This window comes from Hemitrygon akajei, unplaced genomic scaffold (genome assembly GCF_048418815.1).
Source record: "Hemitrygon akajei unplaced genomic scaffold, sHemAka1.3 Scf000041, whole genome shotgun sequence".
Lineage (NCBI taxonomy): Eukaryota > Metazoa > Chordata > Chondrichthyes > Myliobatiformes > Dasyatidae > Hemitrygon > Hemitrygon akajei.
The window spans coordinates 977,932-999,548 of record NW_027331927.1 but is presented as its reverse complement, the minus strand read 5'-3'; the positions used below and the strand labels follow the sequence as shown (position 1 = coordinate 999,548).

General features: G+C 45.0%; 1 protein-coding gene across 2 annotated transcripts in view; it reads right to left on the bottom strand.

Moving 5' to 3' along the window:
- Window positions 1-21,224, bottom strand: part of LOC140720375 (NACHT, LRR and PYD domains-containing protein 3-like) — a 41,054-nt gene extending 19,830 nt beyond the window's left edge. Inside the window, exons 1-4 of one of the 2 annotated variants that reach the window (XM_073035251.1) lie at window positions 20,920-21,224; window positions 5,986-6,154; window positions 4,668-4,831; window positions 1,261-1,357 (exon numbers count right to left, since the gene is read on the bottom strand). In XM_073035251.1, the coding sequence (XP_072891352.1) occupies window positions 1,261-1,270 (10 nt within the window). In that variant the 5' untranslated portion in view covers window positions 1,271-1,357; window positions 4,668-4,831; window positions 5,986-6,154; window positions 20,920-21,224. Of the gene's footprint in view, window positions 1-1,260; window positions 1,358-4,667; window positions 4,832-5,985; window positions 6,155-15,126; window positions 15,438-20,919 lie in introns of those variants that run through there. The other variant, XM_073035252.1, reaches the window with a different exon arrangement.
- Between the last annotated feature and the right edge of the window lie 393 nt (window positions 21,225-21,617).

The window sequence follows — 21,617 nt, the reverse complement described above, 5'->3', positions numbered from 1 at the left end:
GACAGTTGGTCACTGGTTATACCGGGTCTCCCATCAGAGATACTGGGTATTTAAATTCAGGTAGCAGATCATCTCAAGAGGGAAATATTGAGAAATCACATTCACCATTTGGCCACAGACCAGACGATTGGTGGATGAAAAACAGAAACAGGTTTATTATCACCGGCACGTGACGTGAAATTTGTTAACTTAGCAGCAGTTCCATGCAACACATAATCTAGCAGGTAACAAATAAAAATGGATAAAATAAAATATAATAAACAAATAAGTAAACTAATTACGGATATTGAATAGATTTTTAAAAAACATGCAAAATCATAAAGAATGTATATTAAAAATAAAGTAAGGTAGTGTCCAAAGATTGGATGTCCATTTAGGAATTGGATGGCAGAGGGGAAGGAGCTGCTCCTGAATCGCTGAGTTGTGTACCTTCAGGCTTTTGTACCTGCTTTCTGATGATAACAGTCAGAAAAGGGCATGCCCTGGGTGCTGGAGGTCCTTAATAATGGACGCTGCCTTTCTGAGACCCCGCTTCCTAAAGATGTCTTGGGAAATTTGTAGGCGAGTACCCAAGATGGACCTGACTAGATTTACAACATTCTGCAACTTCTTTCGGTCCTGTGCAGTAGCCCCTCCATACCAGACAGTGATGCACCGAAGCAGACCACAAGGTTATCTAAAATGATTTGTCTCCTGATCCTCAGCCATTTCCAAGGCTGGTAATGTTCTCGGCTCGGCTACAGAAAACAAAGTTTGGAAAATTCCCCTCATCTACTCTGCGCAGCGAGGGGGTAGTTGATAGCTGCCCTGCCAAAACGTGAAATGTATTATCACACAATTCCTGAAATCCCGGAAATGCTCTAATCACCTGCGTCTGAATTTTATAAATGAAAGTTGGAGATGTCTTTCAACTCTAAACAGGCCCTGATGTACAACAAACCCTGAACCTGGACTTTTACATAACAAATAACACCGCTGTCACATTCCTGTTTGTGTTTCACTCTCAACCTGCTGATTCAGGGTCTCCTGCTCCTTTCACTCAGGTGAAGCTTTGCCTGGTGAGCGGAGTCATTCGACCATTACTGGTGTCAGGTCCCTGCGTTGGAACTGTTGGATTGATCGACTACACAAAGCCGCTTTACCAGTGGGATCAGTGACACTGCTTCTCTCAATAAAACTTCTCTCTGCCCTGTTAGCGCCTGTGTAAGTTTCTTAATCAACAGGGCTTAAGCTTAATTATAAGGATCCCAGTGATCATACCTGTGTCCATTCTGATTCTGACTGACGATTGTTGATTGTCGTTGTCTTGTTTACACTTTGGTCGCGATGCAGGACAGCCCCACCTGATGGTGATGCTCTGAATTACACAAAACAAGCAGATAGTGAGTCAGAGAGAATAGGTTTACTTTGCAAATGTGACAGTACTGTCAGCCTCTGTATCAGAGCAGCAGTGTGCTTAGGGAACAAACATCAACTCCCACACCATGTCTGTATGTCGGTCCGGTGATACCTGGCGCATCCTACTGATAGAATCACAGAGCAACATAGCGCAGATACAGACACTTCAGCCCATCGAGACTATGCCGACCACAGTGTACACTTAGATGGTGCTAATTTCCTATGTTGGACCCATTTCCCTCCTGGCCTCTTCATTCCATATTCACATCCCAACTGCTTCTGGAATTATACAATCGTGCCTGCCTCACCCACTTCCTCTGGCTGCTCCCTCCACATCATCACTAAACTCTGCATGAAACCGTTGCTGCTCGTGTTGGTTTTGCAATCTATATACCACTCCTCTGCCCATTTAGATCCGCTATAAGCTACGATAGTCTTCACCGTGAGTACCATCTACTAATTTTGCGTCATCCACGAACTGACCAGTCAAGCCTTGTGCACCTGCATTCACTTCATTGCTATCAACTAACAAATATCAAATGTTACAACTTGTAGCTTGGCGGTACACCACTAGTTACCCGCCTTCGCTCTCAGGAGAAACCTTCAACCATCACTCTTTGCTTGCTACCTTTAAGGCAATTTTTGAATCCATCTAACTTTCTCTCTCTGTACCGCATGGGACCGTATCTTCCAGACCAATCTGTCATGAGGTACTTTGCCAAAGGCTTTACTGGAGTTCAATGTACAACATCCACTCCCCCACCCTCATTAATAATCTTCTTGAAAAACCTTAAAAAGTATTGTTGAACACAACTTTCCATGCACCATGCCGTAGTGATTCCTGATCAGTCTCTGTCGATACAAATGTTAGTAGATATTCTGTGTGTGACTGGTCCATACTGTGGAAAATTATGTCCCGCACCTGCCCTTCCATTTTCTCCACTCACCATCAAAAAGCCAAAATGGCAACCCATAGTAAGATTATGCTTCTCCAGATGCTCAAATTTCCTATCTCTAAGTATCCACTCCAAGGGTTTGCCCACCCCCGATGTAACACTCTCTGGTCTATCATCCCCAAGATTTAAAACCATTGGGTTTATTGAATTACATAACAACATTTGACAGCCTCCAATCATGTGTTACTATCCCTGTGGCCAGAGAGGATGCAATGTTCATTGTCAATGCCCTGTAATCACCCCTCACTTTCTGTAGTAACATGGTGTTTATTGGTAGATTGAACAACATCACTTTCTTAGCAGAATGGCAATATTATGCTATCATCACAATCACTGTCCATCTCATTGGTAACTCTGAATCAAAGCATTCATTAAGCACGTCACCTATCACTGCATCGTCCAGGCATGTTTCCATCTTTGCTCCTGAGTATCCTACCCTCAGCTATTCCTCTTCCACTTCTTCACCTACATGTAGAATGCCTTGGGCTTTCCTTTATCCTACTTCCCAAGAACTTCTCAAGTTCCCTTTGACTTCTATGTCGCTTCTTAAGTTCCTTCCAGGATACCATATAATTCTCTAGAGCCTCGCTTGAATGTTGCTTACTGTACCTAAATAATGCTTCCTTTTCCCTCTTGCTTAAATGTTCTCATCCCTTGTGAACCACGGTTCGTTTATATAAACATTCTTTCACTGTGTGTGGAACAAATATACCCCGAACCACATTCAAGTGTTCCTGAAACAAACTTCTCAGTTCCATCTTGCATTTCCCTTGGAGAATGTTTTCCCAATTTACACCCCCACAAGATGCTTCGAATACCATTGTAACTATCCAACCACTGGTTAAGTACTGCCTCGTATCGTCTGCTACTATCCTTGTCCATGACAATGATAAAAGTTGGGGTGTTATGGTCTCTATCTCAAAAAGGTCACCCATCGTGACATCTGTCACCTGACCAGCATCATTGCCTCATACTAGATACAGTATGGCAAATCCTCCAGTTAGCCCATCCACATACTACGTCAGGAATCCTTCCTGGAAGCACAATGCATTCTGCCCCATTGACACATTTTGGAACAAGGAGGTGGGATCAACATCAGGAAAGTTGAGATCAATAATGATAATAACCTTGTTGTTTTTGCACCTTTCCCAAAACTGCCAAGTTATCTGCTCTCATTATCCTAGTGGCTTTGGGGGAGGCCTGTAGAATACTTCCAGAATGATAGCCCCCTTCCCTTTTCTGATTTCCACCCACATTGATGTCCTCTGTTTATGTAACTATCATATGATTCCTAATTAATAAAGACAATTCTCCGCCTTTCACCCCCCCCCCCCCCATATGTATTATGAAACAACTAAAACTTGGAGCATCAAACACTAATCCTGCCCTTGTAACAGTCTGGTCTGTGTAATGGTGATGACATGTACCATCCATGTTCTAAGTTACTCGTATTCTTAATACATATTGTATTGAATTAAAGACATTTCCGAATGACTACATGATGCCCTGTCCACAACAGATCCTTCCACAGTCTCTGTAAACTTCGCAACTACCTTTACATCAACTCTTCTATTATCTGACCAAACATTCTGGTTCCCATCCCGCAACGACTGAGTTTAAACTAACCCTGGCAGCTCCAGCAGTCCTGGCTGCAGGGACATTTATTCATCTCAAGTACAGATATAACCCATGCCTTTGGTACAGGGCCAAATGGTAACATAACTTCATTATAAATCCTAAATATGCTTAATCACAGATTCGTAGGTTCTGACAATTTATTAGTAGAAAAGTACTTGATGGCGACAGGGTATACAAATGTAAGTTATTGGTTGGCATTTGCTAGTTAAGACTGAAATGTGGTGTTGGACATTTGGCTTCAAGAGGGTTTGCGGAGGCTTGTGTGACAATATACTCGAGGGCAAGTATATTGTTGCAGATTGCAATAGACAGAGGAGTCAATGATACGTTGCTGTAGTTCACGGTAATTCCACATTTCTGCAATCACTAGAGCAGGAAAAAACTGCGCCCTCTTATAAAGGGAGGAAATTCTCAACGCATTTTGAGATTATTGTGACGTAACACAGCCAAGCAAGGAAACAGCAGAACTGATAAGAGTTTGAAATGAGTAAACAATATGAGGGAATGTGCGTGGCTTCCCAGAGTAATTAGCAAATCTGCAGTGAGTGCAAATGGGTCTGACAGATGCATACTGGTAATCCGAGGCTTATTCAGTCCCAGTCCAGCTATTTCCTACCTTCCTTGATACAGAAATGTAATGTCTAAAGGACCAGTGTTTGGGTAAATAAGACTCACCAAACGTTCTCCTGACTGAATCAATGGAGATGCCAAGTCAGATGGGTTATCTCGATTTGCTGCTCTTCGTCTTTGGGCTGGTTCATTGTTGCTGTTCACTCATCTTCAGTTGTGATTTTCTTCCTGTCGTGGGCTTTTCTTCCAATAAATCTCACAGGTCAGGTCTTTTTTTAACCATAGAGATAATGAAGCATGTTACTCATACAAAGCAGAACAAAGAATTAAACTTATTGGAACTTCAACTCATATATAATGATGCGAGTGAAGAAATCTGTAACTGCCCCTCACACTTTCCAAAGCCTGACATGGGATACAAAGAAACACACACAAAATTGCTGGAGGAACTCATCAGGCCAGACCGCATCTGTATGTCGACTCTACTCTCTTCCATAGATGCTGCCTGACCTGCTGAATTCCTCCAGCATTTTGTGTGTGTTGCTTGGCAGCATCTGAAGACGTTCTCTTGTTTGTGATGGGACACAAAGAAGTCATCAGTCAGTCATGGTATAAGATACAAATCATAATGCATAGGAGTAGAATTAGGTGATTCGGTCATTCTAGTCTGCTCCTAAATCAATCATGGAGGATTTTTTTTCCAACACCGTATTCTTGCTTCCCTGCTATAGCACACAACCTATTTAGCAATCCAGAACATGAATATACCCAACGACAGCCTCCACCAAATTCCACAGATCAACCAACATTTGGCTAAAGTAATTGCTCTCGTCTCAGTTTTAAAGTGAAGCTTCTTTATTCTGAAGCGGCACTCTCAGATCCCAGACTCCCCGTCTAATCAAGACACCCTCTCCATTTCCACTACAACCAAACTTCTTGTCATTCAGTCGGTGTAAATAATCACCCCCGTCCTAACCCGCCAACCATTTGAACTCCACTGAACACAGGCCCAGGGCCATCAAATGCTCCGCATGCATAATGCTTATCATTCCTCGGACTATTCTCTGAACCTTGTTATCAACAACTGTACTGAATGCATTTCCGGGGGGAAAAAACAGGACAATTGATACCAGGATAATGTACTGGAGAAAATTCTCAATGCATTTTGAGATTATCGCAACCTAACACAGCCAAGCAACGAAACAGCAGAACCGATAAGAGTTTGAAATGAGCAAGTTATGTGAGGGAATGTGTGTGGCTTCACAGAGCTGGGATGCTGACAGCAATTAGCAAATCTGGAGTGATTGCAACTGACGTAACTGGCACTTCTACATTTATTCAGTCCCGCTCCAGCTATTTCCTATCTTCCTTGTTACAGATATGTAATGTCTGAAGGACCAGTGTTAGAGTAAATGAGACTCACCAAACTTTCTCCTGACTGAATCAATGGAAACTCTGAGTCAGAATGGTTCTCTCCAGTTGATGCTCTCAGTCCTCGGGCTGGTTCACTTGTTGCTGTTCCCTTGTCCTCAGTCATGGTTTGCTTCCATTTGTGGGCTTTTCTTCCAGTAAATCTCTCACTGTAGGTCTATCTTTAACCAGAGAGATGATGAAGCACGTTAACAACACAAAGGAGAACTAAGCATTAAACTGAAATTTAAATCTTGAACGCATAAATAATGATCCGAGTGAAGAAATCTGGAACTGTCCCTCACACTTTACAAAACCTGACATGGGATACAAAGGAACACACACAAAATGCTGGAGGAACTCATCAGAACAGGCAGCATCTGTACGTCAACTCGACTCTCTTCCATAAATGCTGCCTGGCCTGCTGAATTCCTCCAGCATTTTGTATGTGTTGCTTCGCAGCATCTGAAGATTCTCTCTTGTTTGTGATGGGATACACATACCGGAGCTCAGTCATGGTATAAGATACAAGTCATAATACATAGGAGTAGAATTAGGTGATTCTGTCATTCTAGTCTGCTCCATAATCAATTGTGGAGGATTTTATTTCCAACACTGTATTCTTGCTTCCCTGCTATAACACTCAACCTCACAATCCAGAACATGAATATACCCAACAATAGCCTCTATCATCCACTGTGGCATCAAATTCCACAGATCAACCAACATTTGGCTAAAGTAATTTCTCTCGTCTCAGTTTTAAAGTGAAGCTTCTTTATTCTGAGGCTGCACTCTCAGATCCCAGACACTCCGTCTAATTAAGACACCCTCTCCATTCCCACGTATCCAGGCTTGTTGTTATTTAGTTGGTGTAAATAATCACTCCCACACCCCCCCCCCCACAACCACCATCCCTTTGAACTCTACCGAACTCAGGATGAGGGCTATCACATGCTCCACATGCATACTCATCATTCTCCGACTTATTTTGTGAACCTTGTTATCAACAATTGTACTGAACACATGTCCAAGATTAAAAGGACAGACAACTGGTACCAGGATAATTTATAGGGAAAAGCTCTGATTTCTTTACTGTTCTACAATCACAAAACGAGTGTAGCTGCACTGCTCCATTCGCAGAAAATTTAACATGTTCCAGAGTGCATGTAATAAAGAGAAACTGGAATCACTAGAAATGCTCAGCAGGTAAGGAATTTCCGTGGGGAGAGGACCAAGTTGACAATTCGGTTTCCTAACCTTTCGTCAGAATGGATTCAAATATTACCCAATTTTTACTGGAAATCTTGGGTTGTTCTTCTTGGAGCGGTGGAGACTGAGGAGAAATCTGTTAGAGGGTTGTAAGATTATGAAAGACATTGATAGAGTAGACAGGGAGTATCTCTTCGCTGGTTAGACATGTCCAATACCAGAGGACATGCATTGAAGGTGTGAGGGAATAGATGCAAAGGGAATGTGAGGGTAAGATGTTTTACTCAGGGAGGGAGTGGTGAATGCATGGAATGAGCTGCCTGTTATGGTGGTGGAAGACAATACATCGGAGTCTTTGAAGACACGTTTAGATAGGCACATGGGTGTGAGGAAGATCGAGAGGATATGGATATTGTGTAAGTCGGACGGATTAGTTTTTTTTTGGGGGGGGCTTGATATCTTTTTTAGCTGGTTTAGCACACCATTGTGGCCGAAGGAACGGTTCCTGTGATGTACTGTTCCATGTTCTGTTCTATCTCCAGCATCTTGAGTTTCACTTTGACTCCTGCTGGCAGATAGACAGGTGAGAGTGAGGGGGAATTTCCAAATGTGAATTGAATTCTGAAACCCTGGTCTATTTCTACTGGTGCAATCACAAAACAACATGTTTAATCACAGGCTCACCCTATGAGGGACAGAATGGAAATTCAATTCCCTGCTTTTCTTCCAAAGGAACTATAGAATCAAATATCTGAGCACAGAACAGAAATACTAACAGATCATTTCATAAACCCGGGAAACTTGATCCCCGAATTAATTTTATCTGGTTAAAAAAATAGTGGCATCTATCCCTGGACCCAACCTCACTGGGTCACAGCCCACACCGAGAGTTTAGCACATCTTTCCCATTTTCCACATTGGGTGGCATCAACACAGATTTAACCTGATAGTTTTCAACCAAATTTCCCAGTTCCACTCAACTGCGCTTCCCAAGAGACTTAACCCCTTCCAAAGCAATGTACTAAAAAGCTAGAAACGAAATGAACATTCAACAGATAAAGATCATCTGTGGAAAAATGAATTTTCAGGTCCAACACCCTGTATCGAAATGGCTTTGAACATTTTTTTGATTTGATTTCAGGTCTCCAGCATCCAGTGTTTTTTTTTAAATAAACAGCTGCTCACAGACAGGCGATGGTGAGTGTGAATTTCCAAACACGGTGAGGATACTGAACCCGCGGTAGATAACCAACGATGCAAACACTGAACAGCTCACTCCACGTACTCACTGCCTCTGTGTATTTTGTTATGAACCCCGTCACTGGGTGTCTTACCAGCAAAGATAGAAGTGTCCGTTGGTGTCTGGTGGTACTATTTTCAACAGTGTGTAATAGTAAAAAATATACAAAACAATATCAATGCAAATATACAGATAATATACGTTAGCAATACTAAACCTAAAAGTGTGGATATAATAGTAATCAATACTAAAACAAGCTCTATCGTTGTCTAGGGGATAATGAATTGTCAGATGGAAATATAAAGTTCAGTTCTGTTCATGCAGACTGCGGTAGTTGTCGGTCGATGTGTTGCACTTGGAGAGAGAGAGAGAGACGAGAGAAAGAGAGCGCTCAAACAGTAACAGCTATGGTCATTGCCAACCTTCCTTTATGATTTCGATCTGTCGATGTGTCATTGTTGTGGCCATTCAAATGTGACCCCTCCGTCCTTTAGCTAGACCGTTCTTCCGTGGTGGACTCGTCACCCAGGCAAGGGTGGACACACACACAAGCCTCCACCGGCCTCGCTGTAAAACACTGTGAGTTAAAATTTACCGACCCTTCGTTCGGTCTTCGATGTCCCACCCTGTCTCGTGGGTTTCTGATGCTCACTAGCGTTTCTCCCGGTGCGTCTGAGGGGTGTTACCCCAGACTTCACTTTTATCCCCACTCACGGGGTCTCAGGTGTCAATCAGGTTTGAATGACGTAACCCATCAAACCAGCCCACTCTGGCTGTTCCCTGAGGAATTTCAATGAATAGAACAGTACCAAGTAAACAATCCTTCTCCAAAAGACAATAGCATTAAATCTCCTCTTTTGTCAGTAGGAGACGTTCCTCCTTAGCTGTGTCTCTTAGCTGTCTCTCTCTCTCTCTCTCTCATTCTCTTTCATGAGCTGTTATCAATAACAACTGCCCTGGCAGATTTCCTTTTGTCTCTCTTACTTCCTTGGTAGCAGCATCGAAATAGTAGTGATTTGCGATTCTCAAAAGGGGGTGGGGGGCAGGGGCCACTCTGCACCCTTCTGCCCATCAGAGTTGTTCATCCTTCGTAACAATTGAGATTAACTCGCAGGTCTATTCGATCTCTCTGCTCTATTGTATCTGTGCCCTTCGGTTCGGACTCACTAAACCTGGGAAACGAACACTGGTGTATGTGGCTGGGCATCAAGGGTTTATAGACTACGTAAGGCTTGACTGTACCAATGATGCCCCCCTCCCTGGCATTCCAAACGCAAGCCAGCCAGGAAAGCCACTACCCTCAGAGCTGAACATCCAATGTCGGTAACAGCAAAGGTAATGAGGACTCTGGCCAGAAAGCATCCAGGCTGAGCTCACAGAAAGAGTGTACATATGCACATTGATGTCTTCACAGCTTCACTCATCCAGGCTGCTGTTCCCACGTGCTTTAAATCAACCACCATTATCCCTGTACCAAGGAACCCTACATATTCAGAACAAAGTGACCTACTGCCCAGTGGAGTTGTCGCCAATCAGCATTAAGTGCTTTGAACAGCTGATAGTGGCATATATCAAAAATTCCAATCCTTGTTCACTGGTCACTCACCAGTATGCTTACCGACTGAATCGCTAAGTGGTAGATGGCATTGCATCTCTCATTCTCCTTGGCCTGACATGCCTAAAAAAAGACAATTAGGTCAAAATGTTGTTTCTGGATTTCATTTCGGCATTCAACGCTGTTGTCCCACAAACCTTGGTGAACAAATTCCCACGCCTCCGTCCAAAGACACCACTGTGCAACTGGGTGGTGGACTTTCTAACCAACAGACGACAGACAGTCAGGGTGCACAGCTGGTTCTGTCTTCCCATCGTCGTCAACCTCTGTGACCCTCAGCCTTGTGCTGAGACCATTGCTGTCCACTCTGCTCACACGATTGCAAATCCAAACTCCCAAGCAAGTCCGACCTGCCATCAAGCACATATTCACAGAAAGATGGTGGAAAAGTACCATAATATCATTAAAGGTCCCACACACCCTGGTCAGGGACTGTTTGTCCCACTCACATCAGTCCATCAGGGAAGAGGCTACATATCATCCACGCCAGTACAATCATCCTCGAAACAGTTATTTTTCCCTTTTTGAATAGTAAAGAAAACTATTGAGGCTTGGTCGACCTCATTAAATTGGTTTACAATCAGTCTGTAGTCAGAACATTTCTTGTAAACATAGCAGGAGTAAATTGGCCACTACCCCACCGAGCCTTCTTGACCCAAGCAGTGAACTCATGGCTTTCGTTCCGCAATGCCGCCGGCTGCTTTCTGTAACTGGTCACACTCCCCCATTCCCCCCCCCCCCCCCCACAACTGTTTGCTGTGTATAGAGCCTTTGAACAGAATCAGAGTCTTTGCTTCTACAGGACTTTCAGGAGATCAGCTCGAAACACCCACAATAAACACACTCTCAAAGAGAAGACAACCAACATTTATCGGAAACGGCAAGTTCTGATAAAAGGGAACTCATGTTGCCTGAACAGCTCTTCGCACGCTTGCTTTGCAGTTGTAACACCTCGTTTAGTGAACTGTTCCAAACCTCAAACATCTCTTGCAGACTCTCTGGTGTTCACTCCTTTCGTAGCATCATTTCCCTGCTGACACTGATTTACAATCACACTCATTTTGCATCAAATTTATATCAAAATTGAAAACACTCGGAACCCTCTCTTAATGTCGACGTCGCATCTTTGCTTTTGAGCTGCTGTTCCTTCACAGCATTCGTGTGATCTGCAACAATGAGCACCCAGACCCGGGCATCTTACAGCCGTATCTCCCCAATCGCAAACAGGCCCAACTCAAATATGATGATTTAGGAATAGTAAAAAAATTCTGTCGAGACCTCCATATCGATACTCAGAAGATCTCGGATACAGTTTTGCATAACATACAGCTGACATTAAGAACAAAATAAAAAGTAGGGTTTTGATTTTGAGAAACACGGAGAGGACGCTGACTGGGAAGTTCAGAAAACTGTGTGAATGGGGGGAGGGCAGGGAAAACAGAGCCAGATCATGATAATTCTCCTGGCGAAAGGGGTGCAGTAGTAGGGTGAATACTGTAAACACACTGTAAGGCAGAGGGTGGGGTCTGAGTGCAACTGTGAGCGAATAATCAAAAATGTTGTTCATGAATTATCAGACTGGAACAACGTGACACATCCTGTTCCGGGGGAAAAGGAAGAGGTAATTCACCGAATGAAAAATAATTTGAATAATTTAGAAAAAATTACCAGGGCAGTCGGCAGATTCCCACATCGGAGGTTAGTCAAGAAAGTTCAGTAGCTTAACGTTAAGGAAGCGTTGGTAACAAAGCTTCGGCATCGGCTTCCTGGGAGAAGCCAGTAAGCGGTAGAAAATGTTTTGGTCCTCTGACTGGAGACCAGTGACTAGTGGGGTTCCTCGGGGATCGGTGCTGTGTCCTTTATTGCTTATAAGCTCTGTTAGCACTCTGGTTGATTTAATTACTGCAATGTTTGTTTTTGGTTCAGAGACAGGTAATTTGCATGAGTGATAGTCCGTACTTTGTAAATTGTTTTACAATAACTCTGGAGTCAGACCTTTACTGTAAATATACCACGCAGAAATCGGCCACTCATCCCATCCAGCCTTCTACCCCGTGCAATAAAATCATGGTTTTCGCTCCGCAATCCCGCCTGCCGCCTGCCTCTTTCTGTAACCGGTCACACCACCTTTTCCCACCACCGGCCCGCACCCGCTGTTTACTGTCTGCCGTGGCCTGGAAAGGAATCAAAATCTTTGCTGCTACAGGATGTCAGCGTGATCATTTCGAAACACCCACAACAAACACAGTCTCAACCATCTGAAATGACAAGTATTGGAAATGGAAATCGTGTTGTCCGAACAGGTTTTTCAAACGCTTACATTGAAAACGTAAACCCTGGTTAGAGATCTGTTTTATAAACATAAACTGTGGAAAATCTCAATGGCGCTGACAGGAAACTGCAGGATCACAATACAATCGCTGAAAGAAGGGGGTTAAAATGGAGCGAATGAGCTATTGATCACTAATCCAAAACACAGAATGATTTGAAATAAAGATCGAAATAAATATCGGAAGCTGAATTATTCCCACCTAATTCACCAAGAATGTTCAGTCTCCGTGAGGATATATTTTCAAGTCGTTTTCTTCCAATTTCATATCAGACAATCAGACGAACTTCAGTTAGTAGCTGCGGGGGAGGGGCCGGTGTTGCTGGTCGGTGAGACTCACAGCGCGGTTTTCCGTGTACAAGCTGCTGCCTGTCCGCAGGGCGGATTCCGACACGCAGAAACCACACAGACCAGTTCGACACTCCTCTTCAACTGCACCAAGCTGGCTTAATATTGTATTTAATTCTGTTACAGAAAATAAAGTAAGTGTGTGTGTGTGTGTGTGTGTGTGTGTGTGTGTGTGTGTGTGTGTGTGTGTGTGTGTGTGTGTGTGTGTGTGTGTGTGTGTGTGTGTGTGTGTGTGTGTGTGTGTGTGAGAGAGAGAGAGAGAGAGAGAGAGAGAGAGAGAGAGAGAGAGAGAGAGAGAGAGAGAGAGAAATCGGAGAAGGGACCCGGCCCTGCCCTGTGGGACATTTTGGATGTCATTATCCGTGAGCAAGGTTCATCCGCACCGACTCAGTACAAACCGCCCTAGAAAATGTGTATGACTGAAGGTGACGACGTCGTTTCTTTTAATGCATTTGGTCAATAACTAGTTCATTGAACTTGTCAGAACTCCCGTCTCCCCTTGTTTTCCATCACAGTCCCGACAGTAGCCGAGCCCCGCTGTAAACATGTATGTGCGGGCGAGTCGTGTGGTTCTGAACACACACTTGTCCTTGTTATAAGTGAGGTTCAAAGCATTGGCCACCTGGAAAAAACGTTGGAGGTTGGCGTCATGGTCCGACCAGTCGCGACCACAGATGGTGATGTTATCTAGATAGGGAAATGTGGCCGTCAGTTTGTACTGGTCCACCATCCGGTCCATCTCCCTCTGGAAGACTGAGACCCCATTTGTGACACCAAATGGGACGCGCAGAAAGTGATAGAGCCTGCCACCCGCCTCGAAGGCGGTGTAGGGGCGGTCCTCTGGGCGGATGGGGAGCTGGTGATAAGCGGATTTCAGATCAATTGTCGAGTACACCTTGTACTGAGCTATCTGGTTGACCATATCCGCGATGCGGGGTAGGGGGTACATGTCAAGCTGCGTGAATCTATTGATGGTCTGGCTGAAGTCCACAACCATCCTATTTTTCTGCCCAGTCCGAACAACGACCACCTGGGACCGCCATGGGCTTGTGCTTGGCTCAATGATCCCCTCCCTGAGCAGCCGCTGCACCTCTGAATGAATAAAGGCCCTGTCCCCCGCACTGTACCTCCTACTTTTAGTTGCCACAGGTTTACAGTCGGGGGTCAGGTTGGTGAACAGCGATGGGGGAGGGATCTTGAGGGTGGAGAGGTTGCAAATAGTGTCAGCAGCACAGCTATCGGCATGGTGCTGGGCGGGATGTGGGGTTCGTGGTGTATGTGCGTGTGGTAACGGAGTATGTGCGTGTGCTAACGGAGTATATGGCGAAGTCCATATGTGCGGTTGGGAGACTGTAGGTCTGACACGGTGGTCAGCAGCACAGGAGCGCCACAGGGAACCGTACTCTCTCCGGTCCTGTTCACCCTGTACACATCAGACTTCCAATATAACTCGGAGTCCTGCCATGTGCAGAAGTTCGCTGATGACACGGCCATAGTGGGGTGTGTCAGGAATGGACAGGAGGAGGAGTATAGGAAACTGATACAGGACTTTGTGATATGGTGCAACTCAAACTACCTGCGTCTCAATGTCACCAAGACCAAGGAGATGGTGGTGGACTTTAGGAGATCTAGGCCTCATATGGAGCCAGTGATCATTAATGGAGAATGTGTGGAGCAGGTTAAGACCTACAAGTATCTGGGAGTACAGTTAGACGAGAAGCTAGACTGGACTGCCAACACAGATGCCTTGTGCAGGAAGGCACAGAGTCGACTGTACTTCCTTAGAAGGTTGGCGTCATTCAATGTCTGCAGTGAGATGCTGAAGATGTTCTATAGGTCAGTTGTTGAGAGCGCCCTCTTCTTTGTGGTGGCGTGTTGGGGAGGAAGCATTAAGAAGAAGGACGCCTCACGTCTTAATAAGCTGGTAAGGAAGGCGGGCTCTGTCGTGGGCAAAGTACTGGAGAGTTTAATATCGGTAGCTGAGCGAAGGGCGCTGAGTAGGCTACGGTCAATTATGGATAACTACATAGCACCATCCAGAGACAGAGAAGCAGTTTCAGTGACAGGTTACTGTCGATGCAATGCTCCTCAGACAGGATGAAGAGGTCAATACTCCCCAATGCCATTAGGCTTTACAATTCAACTGCCAGGACTTAAGAACTTTTTTAAAGCTATTATTAATGCTTTCTGAGTTAGTGTTTTAGATGCATATCATATTATTACTGAGTTAAGTATTGTATGTAATGAGTTTTTGCTACAACAAGTGTATGGGACATTGGGAAAAAAATGTTGAATTTCCCCATGGGGATGAATAAAGTATCTATCTATCTATCTATCTAACTATCTATCTATCTATCTATCTATCTATCTATCTAAACGCTCACTGATCTGCAAAATCGGAGACAACATTTACCTCTGATTTTGATACCGGACGGAGTTTAGCGCGGTCCTGGATAGCCGATCATGCACCGAGAATTCAGTCGGTGCTGCTGCTCCCGGGGCGATTCGGTTAGAATGCGTTAGTCGCTCGTTACAGATAGGCAGGTCCGGATGATCCGGGGTAAATGAAGCCGTCCGCAGTTCTGATCCCACACCTCCTCACCAGCCTAGTACAGGTCGGTCAGCGGGAGGAGAGGGGACTAGGACAAATGCAGCAAAAACAGACAGAATTACAGAGGCTGTGTGAACGTCCCCTCACGGTCGCAAGAAGCTTCTGTCTGGATTTCCGTGCAGATCTCCCTTTTCCAACTCGCTGGGCGGAGCTTCTCCGGTTTATTCAGCCAATCCCAGGCTGTGATTTGATCCAGCCAGGTTCAGGCTCCACCCTCTTTGTCAACGCGGCTGTCCGCTGCAGGGCGAATTTCAGCTCAAACACTCCACACCCAGCACAGCTATTTCGAGATCAAATTATTTAAGGCGTTTCAGAGCGGGGAGGATTAATGAAGGAGGGGTGGCGTTACCAGTCAGAGAAAATGTCACGGCAGTGCTCCGTCAGGACAAGTTGTAGAACCCGACTAATGAGGCATTCTGTGTGGAAATGAGAAATAAGTAAGTTATGGCCACGGTAATGGGGCGATATTAAAGACAACCCGACAGTCCCGGGGATTTAGAGGAACACATTTGTGAGATCGTATATTGTTGCAAGAAACTTAAGGTTGTTACACTTGGTGATTTTAACTTTCCACATAATGACTGGGAATCTCATACTGTAAATGCACCAGGTGGGATAGAGTTTGTCAAGTGTGCCGAAGAACTTTTCCTTCATCAGTACGCAGAAGCCTAAAAGTAAGCGTGCAATACTGAATCTGCTATGAAGGAATGAGGCAGGACAGGGGACAGAAATTTGTGCATAGCAACACTTTGCATCCGGTGACCACGATGCCAGTAATATGCACCTAAATATACAGAAGGTTCGGCCTGACCCGTGGGTTGGGATTCTGAATTGGAGAAAGCACAATTTTGATGGTGTCAGAATGGATCTAGCAAGTGTGGATTGAGACAGGCTGCTGCTTTGTGGCAAAAGTGTACTTGGAAGGTGTGATGCCTTCAAAAACGGAATTTTGAGACTACCAGCATGCAAGTGCCTGGCAGAATGAAAGGTAAGGATAACAAACGTAGGAACCTTGATATGCAAGAATTATTGAGGCGCCGGTTAAAAGAAGAAAGGACGTGCATGGCAGAGAATGGCAAGTTGGATCAAATGAGATTCTTATGGATTATAGTAAGTGCAAGAAAAGAAATCCGGGCGGCTAAAAGAAGGCATGAAGTTCCTCTGATAGACAAGGTGAAGAGAGTTATTGAGAATTCCACAAACAGGATCCGAGCAAAAGGATTGCAACGGATAAAACTGTATCACTGGAAGATCAGAATGATCAGAATAGATCACTGAACCTACTTCTTCAGGCGGGATCTCTCCCACTCCGGGGTCCGGCAGCAAGCCGATGGACAAGCGGTCTCCTCCTGCTTCTCAAACATACATCAGACACCGGCTGCAGAAGACGGTTCACAAACGCCCCCAACTTCCCTCAGAGGGAAATGGAGATAAATAAAAAAGGGGGTCATTTAGTTTGAAGTTTGTTCCACTTTGACAGGGAGTTCAGAACGGAAGCGGGAGACCCGTCTCCCAGGTGGTACCACCCTCTCGGCTGGTCCGCCTCTGCAGTTGGGTGTAACCAGTGATTGACATCTCTTCGCATCAATGAAAATAACGTAGTTTGTAAATACTCTGTTGATAGTGACGGTGGGGGTGGAATGACGTGATTGTTACCTCAGCCGTTAACACATCTCAAAGCCAGCCAGGCAGTGCAGTTGAGTGAACTCGGCCTTTTCTCCTTGGAGAGATGGAGGATGAGAGGTGACCTGATAGAGCCATATAAGATGATGAGAGGCATTGATCGTGTGGACAGTCAGAGGCTTTTTTTCCCCCCAGGCCTGAAATGGCTACAACGAGAGGGCATAGTTTTAAGGTGCTTGGAAGTCAGTACAGAGAAGATGTCAGGGGTAAGTTTTTTTACGCAGAGAGTGGTGAGTGCGTGGAATGGATTTCCGACGACAGTGGTGGAGGCGGATACGATAGGATTACTTAAGAGATTCCTGGATAGGTACATGGAGCTCAGAAAAATAGAGGGCCATGGGCAACCCTAGGTAGCTCTAAGGTAAGGACATATTCTGCAGAGCTTTGTGGGCCGAATGGCCTGTATTGTGCTGTAGGCTTTCTATGTTTCTACGTGTGTGACGTAAAGTACCACACTCGTGTCGTCAGATCTTGGTGTGGGAGAGACTTGTTTTTTAAAACACCTGGATGGCCATTTATTCTTTTTTCAATCAATCCTGGGATTCATCCGGCTGTGCCGTTGTTGGAGTGGGCAGCGTGCTATTTGTCTTGAGTTTGGTCACAAAGTCCCGACTGATTTGGGAGAACTATCTCGGCTGATCTGATTTCGAGTAGATTAATCAGTGCAGTATTTCGCTGTTCAGTATTTGGAAAAACATCTGTTCTACAAATGTAAACCAGAATTGCCAGAGGGGTCCACACACAGTGTATTAGTCACCAGAAAACCTCTCGTCCCTGCAGTCTTTGTCTCCTGGTAAACTCAACACCCTGACAATGAGGACCATAGATACCCCTTCCTCTCAGAGTCAGGGAATCACTCAGACAGCTGATCGCTGAGAGGAATTATGTTTATTAATTGTTAAAATTCTCCCAGAGACAGACAGATGGAGTTGATGTGGAGATCGGGAGTGTCACAGAGAAAGGACCGGATAGCTGAACCCTCTCCATTGTCCGCCCGTCTACCGGCAAATGGTGTGTCCGTGGGGACCTATGGCCAGTCATGGCCATCCGAGGTCCCCCAACCTCTAATGTTACTGTGGGGTCTGTGTTGGGGTCGTGGAAAGACACACGGAGTCTGCAGGAGGATTAACATGGAATTGGGAGCTTTCCTGTCGGTCCAACACCGTGTTGTCCAACTCACCGAGTTGGTCATAAATTGAATCCCCTGACGTAGCTGGGGCACATACTTAAAGCACAAAGTTGGAGGTAAATCGTTCATCAATTTAATGCTTGTTTTCAGCTCACCATATAAATAAAATTATATCTCTCTTCGAATGCAGTCATTATACCAGCTTACATTATTTGAATGTTCAGAGTTTTTCCAGTCGACATACCAATACCGTACGCATAACTGGACCACACATCCCTCAAAACTGATGCTGCAGATAATGAAAGCACGGATGATCTGATCTAAAATTACATTCCGTATTCGCCCATCTCCATCCCTGTAACCCACTGTTTATCAAGAATCTCGGCCTTCAACAGAATCAAAGGGTTTGCTTCCACTGGCCATTGAGGAGAGGAGTTCAAAACACCCTCAATCAACACATGAACAATAGATGTATCCGTCTGAAATTAGAAATTATGAAAACGGAACAGGTGTTTGCTGCACAGATCCCGCATCCTTGCTATGAAACAGGTGCAATTGTTCTAGAGCAGTTCTTAAACTTTACTTAACCTGTAAAATGTCAATCGTGCGAACAAGTAACATTGAAAAACATGGAACATAGAAAACCTGCAGCACAATACTTTGTTCGGCCCACAAAGTTTTGCCGAACATTTACCCTACCTTAGAAATTACTAGGGTTACCCATAACCCTTGATTTTTCTAAGCTCCACGTACCTATCTAAAAGTCTCTTAAAAGAGCCTATCTTATCCACCTCCACCACCGTTGCCGGCAGCCCATTACACCACTCATCACTCTCTGTGTAAAAAAAAACTTACCCCTGACATCTCTTCTTACCTACTCCTAAGCACCTTAAACATGTACCCTCCTGTGGCAGCCATTTCAGCCCTGAGAAAAATCCTCTGACTATCCCCACGATCACTGCATCTCACCATTGAATATAACTCTATCAGGTCAACTCTCATCCTCTATCGCTCCAAGGAGAAAAGGCAGAGTTCACTCAACCTGTTTTGATAAGGTATGCTCCCCAATCCAGGCAACATCCTTGAAAATCTCCTCTTCACCCTTTCTATGGTTTTCACATCCTTCCTGTAGTGAGGAGACCAGAACTGAGCACAGGGTCCTATATAGCTGCGACATTACTTCTTGGCTCCTAAATTCATTTCCACGATTGATGAAGGCCAATACACACCAAATGCCTTCTTAACCACAGAGTCAACCTGCGCAGCAGCTTTGAGCGTCCTATGGACTCGGACCCCAAGATCCCTCTGATCCTCCACAGGGCCAAAAATCATACCATTAATACTATATTCTGCCATCATATTAGACCTACCAAAATGAACTACTTCACGCTTATCTGGATTGAACTCCATCTGCCACTTTTCAGCCCAGTTCTGCATCCTATCAATGTCCCGCTGCAACCTCTGACAGACCTCCACAGTATTCACAACACCGCCAACATTTGTGTCATCAGCAAACTTAATAACCCATTCCTCTACTTCCTCGTCCAGGTCAATTATAAAAATCACGAAGAGTAAGGGTCCCAGAACAGTTCCCTGAAACACACCACTGGTCACCGGCCTCCATGCAGAATATGACCCGGCTACAACCACTCTTTGCCTTCAGTGGGCAAGCCAGTTCTGGATCCACAAAGCAATGTCCCCTTGGATCCCATGCCTCCTTACTTTCTCAATAAGCCTTGCATGGGGTACCTTATCAAATGCCTTGCTGAAATCCACTTACACTACATCTACTGCTCTACCTTCAGAAATGTGTTTAGTCACAACATCAAAAAATTCTAACACTGGGAACAGAAAAAGCAAAGCCGCCAGAAGTGGCTCAAAAACCAAGTATCTCCTTGATCGCTGATTCAATGCAGAGACAACTTGTTGTTTGGAAATAAAGATCCGAAATAAATATCCGAAGCTGAATTATTCTTAAGTCAATTCCACAAGATTTTCTGAGAGTATAAATACTGTGTACCGTTTCTTACAAATAATCCCGCCCACAACCCCACACGTAACCATGGCAACACACAGAGTGCTGGGGGAACTCAGCAGGTTAGCCAGCATTTACTGATGGGTGTAAGCAGTCGATGCTGTGGACCGAGTCCCATCATCAGGACTGGACTGGAAAGGGGAAGAGGGCAGATGATTGACTGATTTGGAAGGTACGGCTTGTTGTTCTGTGAGACTCGGTGCTCAGGGTCTGCGAGCAAGCAGCTGCCTGTCCGGGCACATTCCTCAGAACAGGGAGCGGCCGTTCCGCTGAAATCAAATCCAAACCGGTTCAGCAAAACACAGTCATTCAAATGAAGAAAGTTTAATATCGTATTTAACCCCTTCTTCTACAGGAAAGAGCAATAGAACCAAAGGCACAATGTAAAGAACATTACTGGGATCTCGAATGTCGACTGTACTCTTTTCCATAGATGCTGCCTGACCTGTAGAGTTCCTCTAGCATTTTGTGTGTGTTGCTCGGATATCCAGCATTTGCATTTTCCTCTTGTTTGAGAGAGATCGGTGACGAGTCACTGCCCCGTGGGGTATTTCACATGTCACTACTGGGGTGAAAGATTTCTTCTGCTCGCACTCACGTTTCTCTTGATCCATTTGGATAGTAATTGACTCGTTAACATGAACATGTCAGGACTCCCTTCTCCCACTAAATTCACTCCCGATCCCGAACAACGCCGATTCTCGGTGTAAACGCTGAATAGTTGTGTAGAATCATAGACAACACTTACCTCTGATGTTGTAACCGGACGGCGTTCAGTGTGGTCCCGGGGAATCACAGTCTGACTTCCCGGGTGATCGCCAATGGTCCTGCACCGGTGTGCTCACCCTGTACGGAGAGTTGAGTCTGAGCTGCTGCTCCCGAGGCCACTCGGCTGTGATGTGTCCGTCGCTCATTACAGATGGACAGGGCCGGGTGAGCCGGGGTAAAGCGGGACTGCCGCAGTCCGGGTCACACGAACTCTCACCGGCTCAGGACGGGTCTGATAGCGGGAGGAGGCGGGAGTGGGATCAATGTAGCAACCCTGAAGAGTAAAACAAACAGGCTGCGTTAACCTTTCTGTCCGGATTTCCGTGTGGATCTCTCCTTTTTCTTTCATCACAACCAGTGAGGCGGAGTTTCTCTGTTTAACTCAGCGAGTCCCAGGCTGCGGATTTGATCCAGTCCGGGTTCTGGGAGGATCTGAGCTCCGCCCCCTGTGTGGAAACAGGACTGCCCGGCGTAGGTACAATTTCAGCTCAAAGGTCTTTCAGGGAGCCGCCTTTCTGCTGAAATTAATCCAAACACCTTCGACTATATATATTCACAATGAACTGTAATAAATCTGATCAAAGATTTTCTCAGGGCCTCTCGATTCAGGGGAATTTATTAACATTCATTTATTAACTCTATCACTGAGAGATTATTGCATTTCCATCTGGACAACTG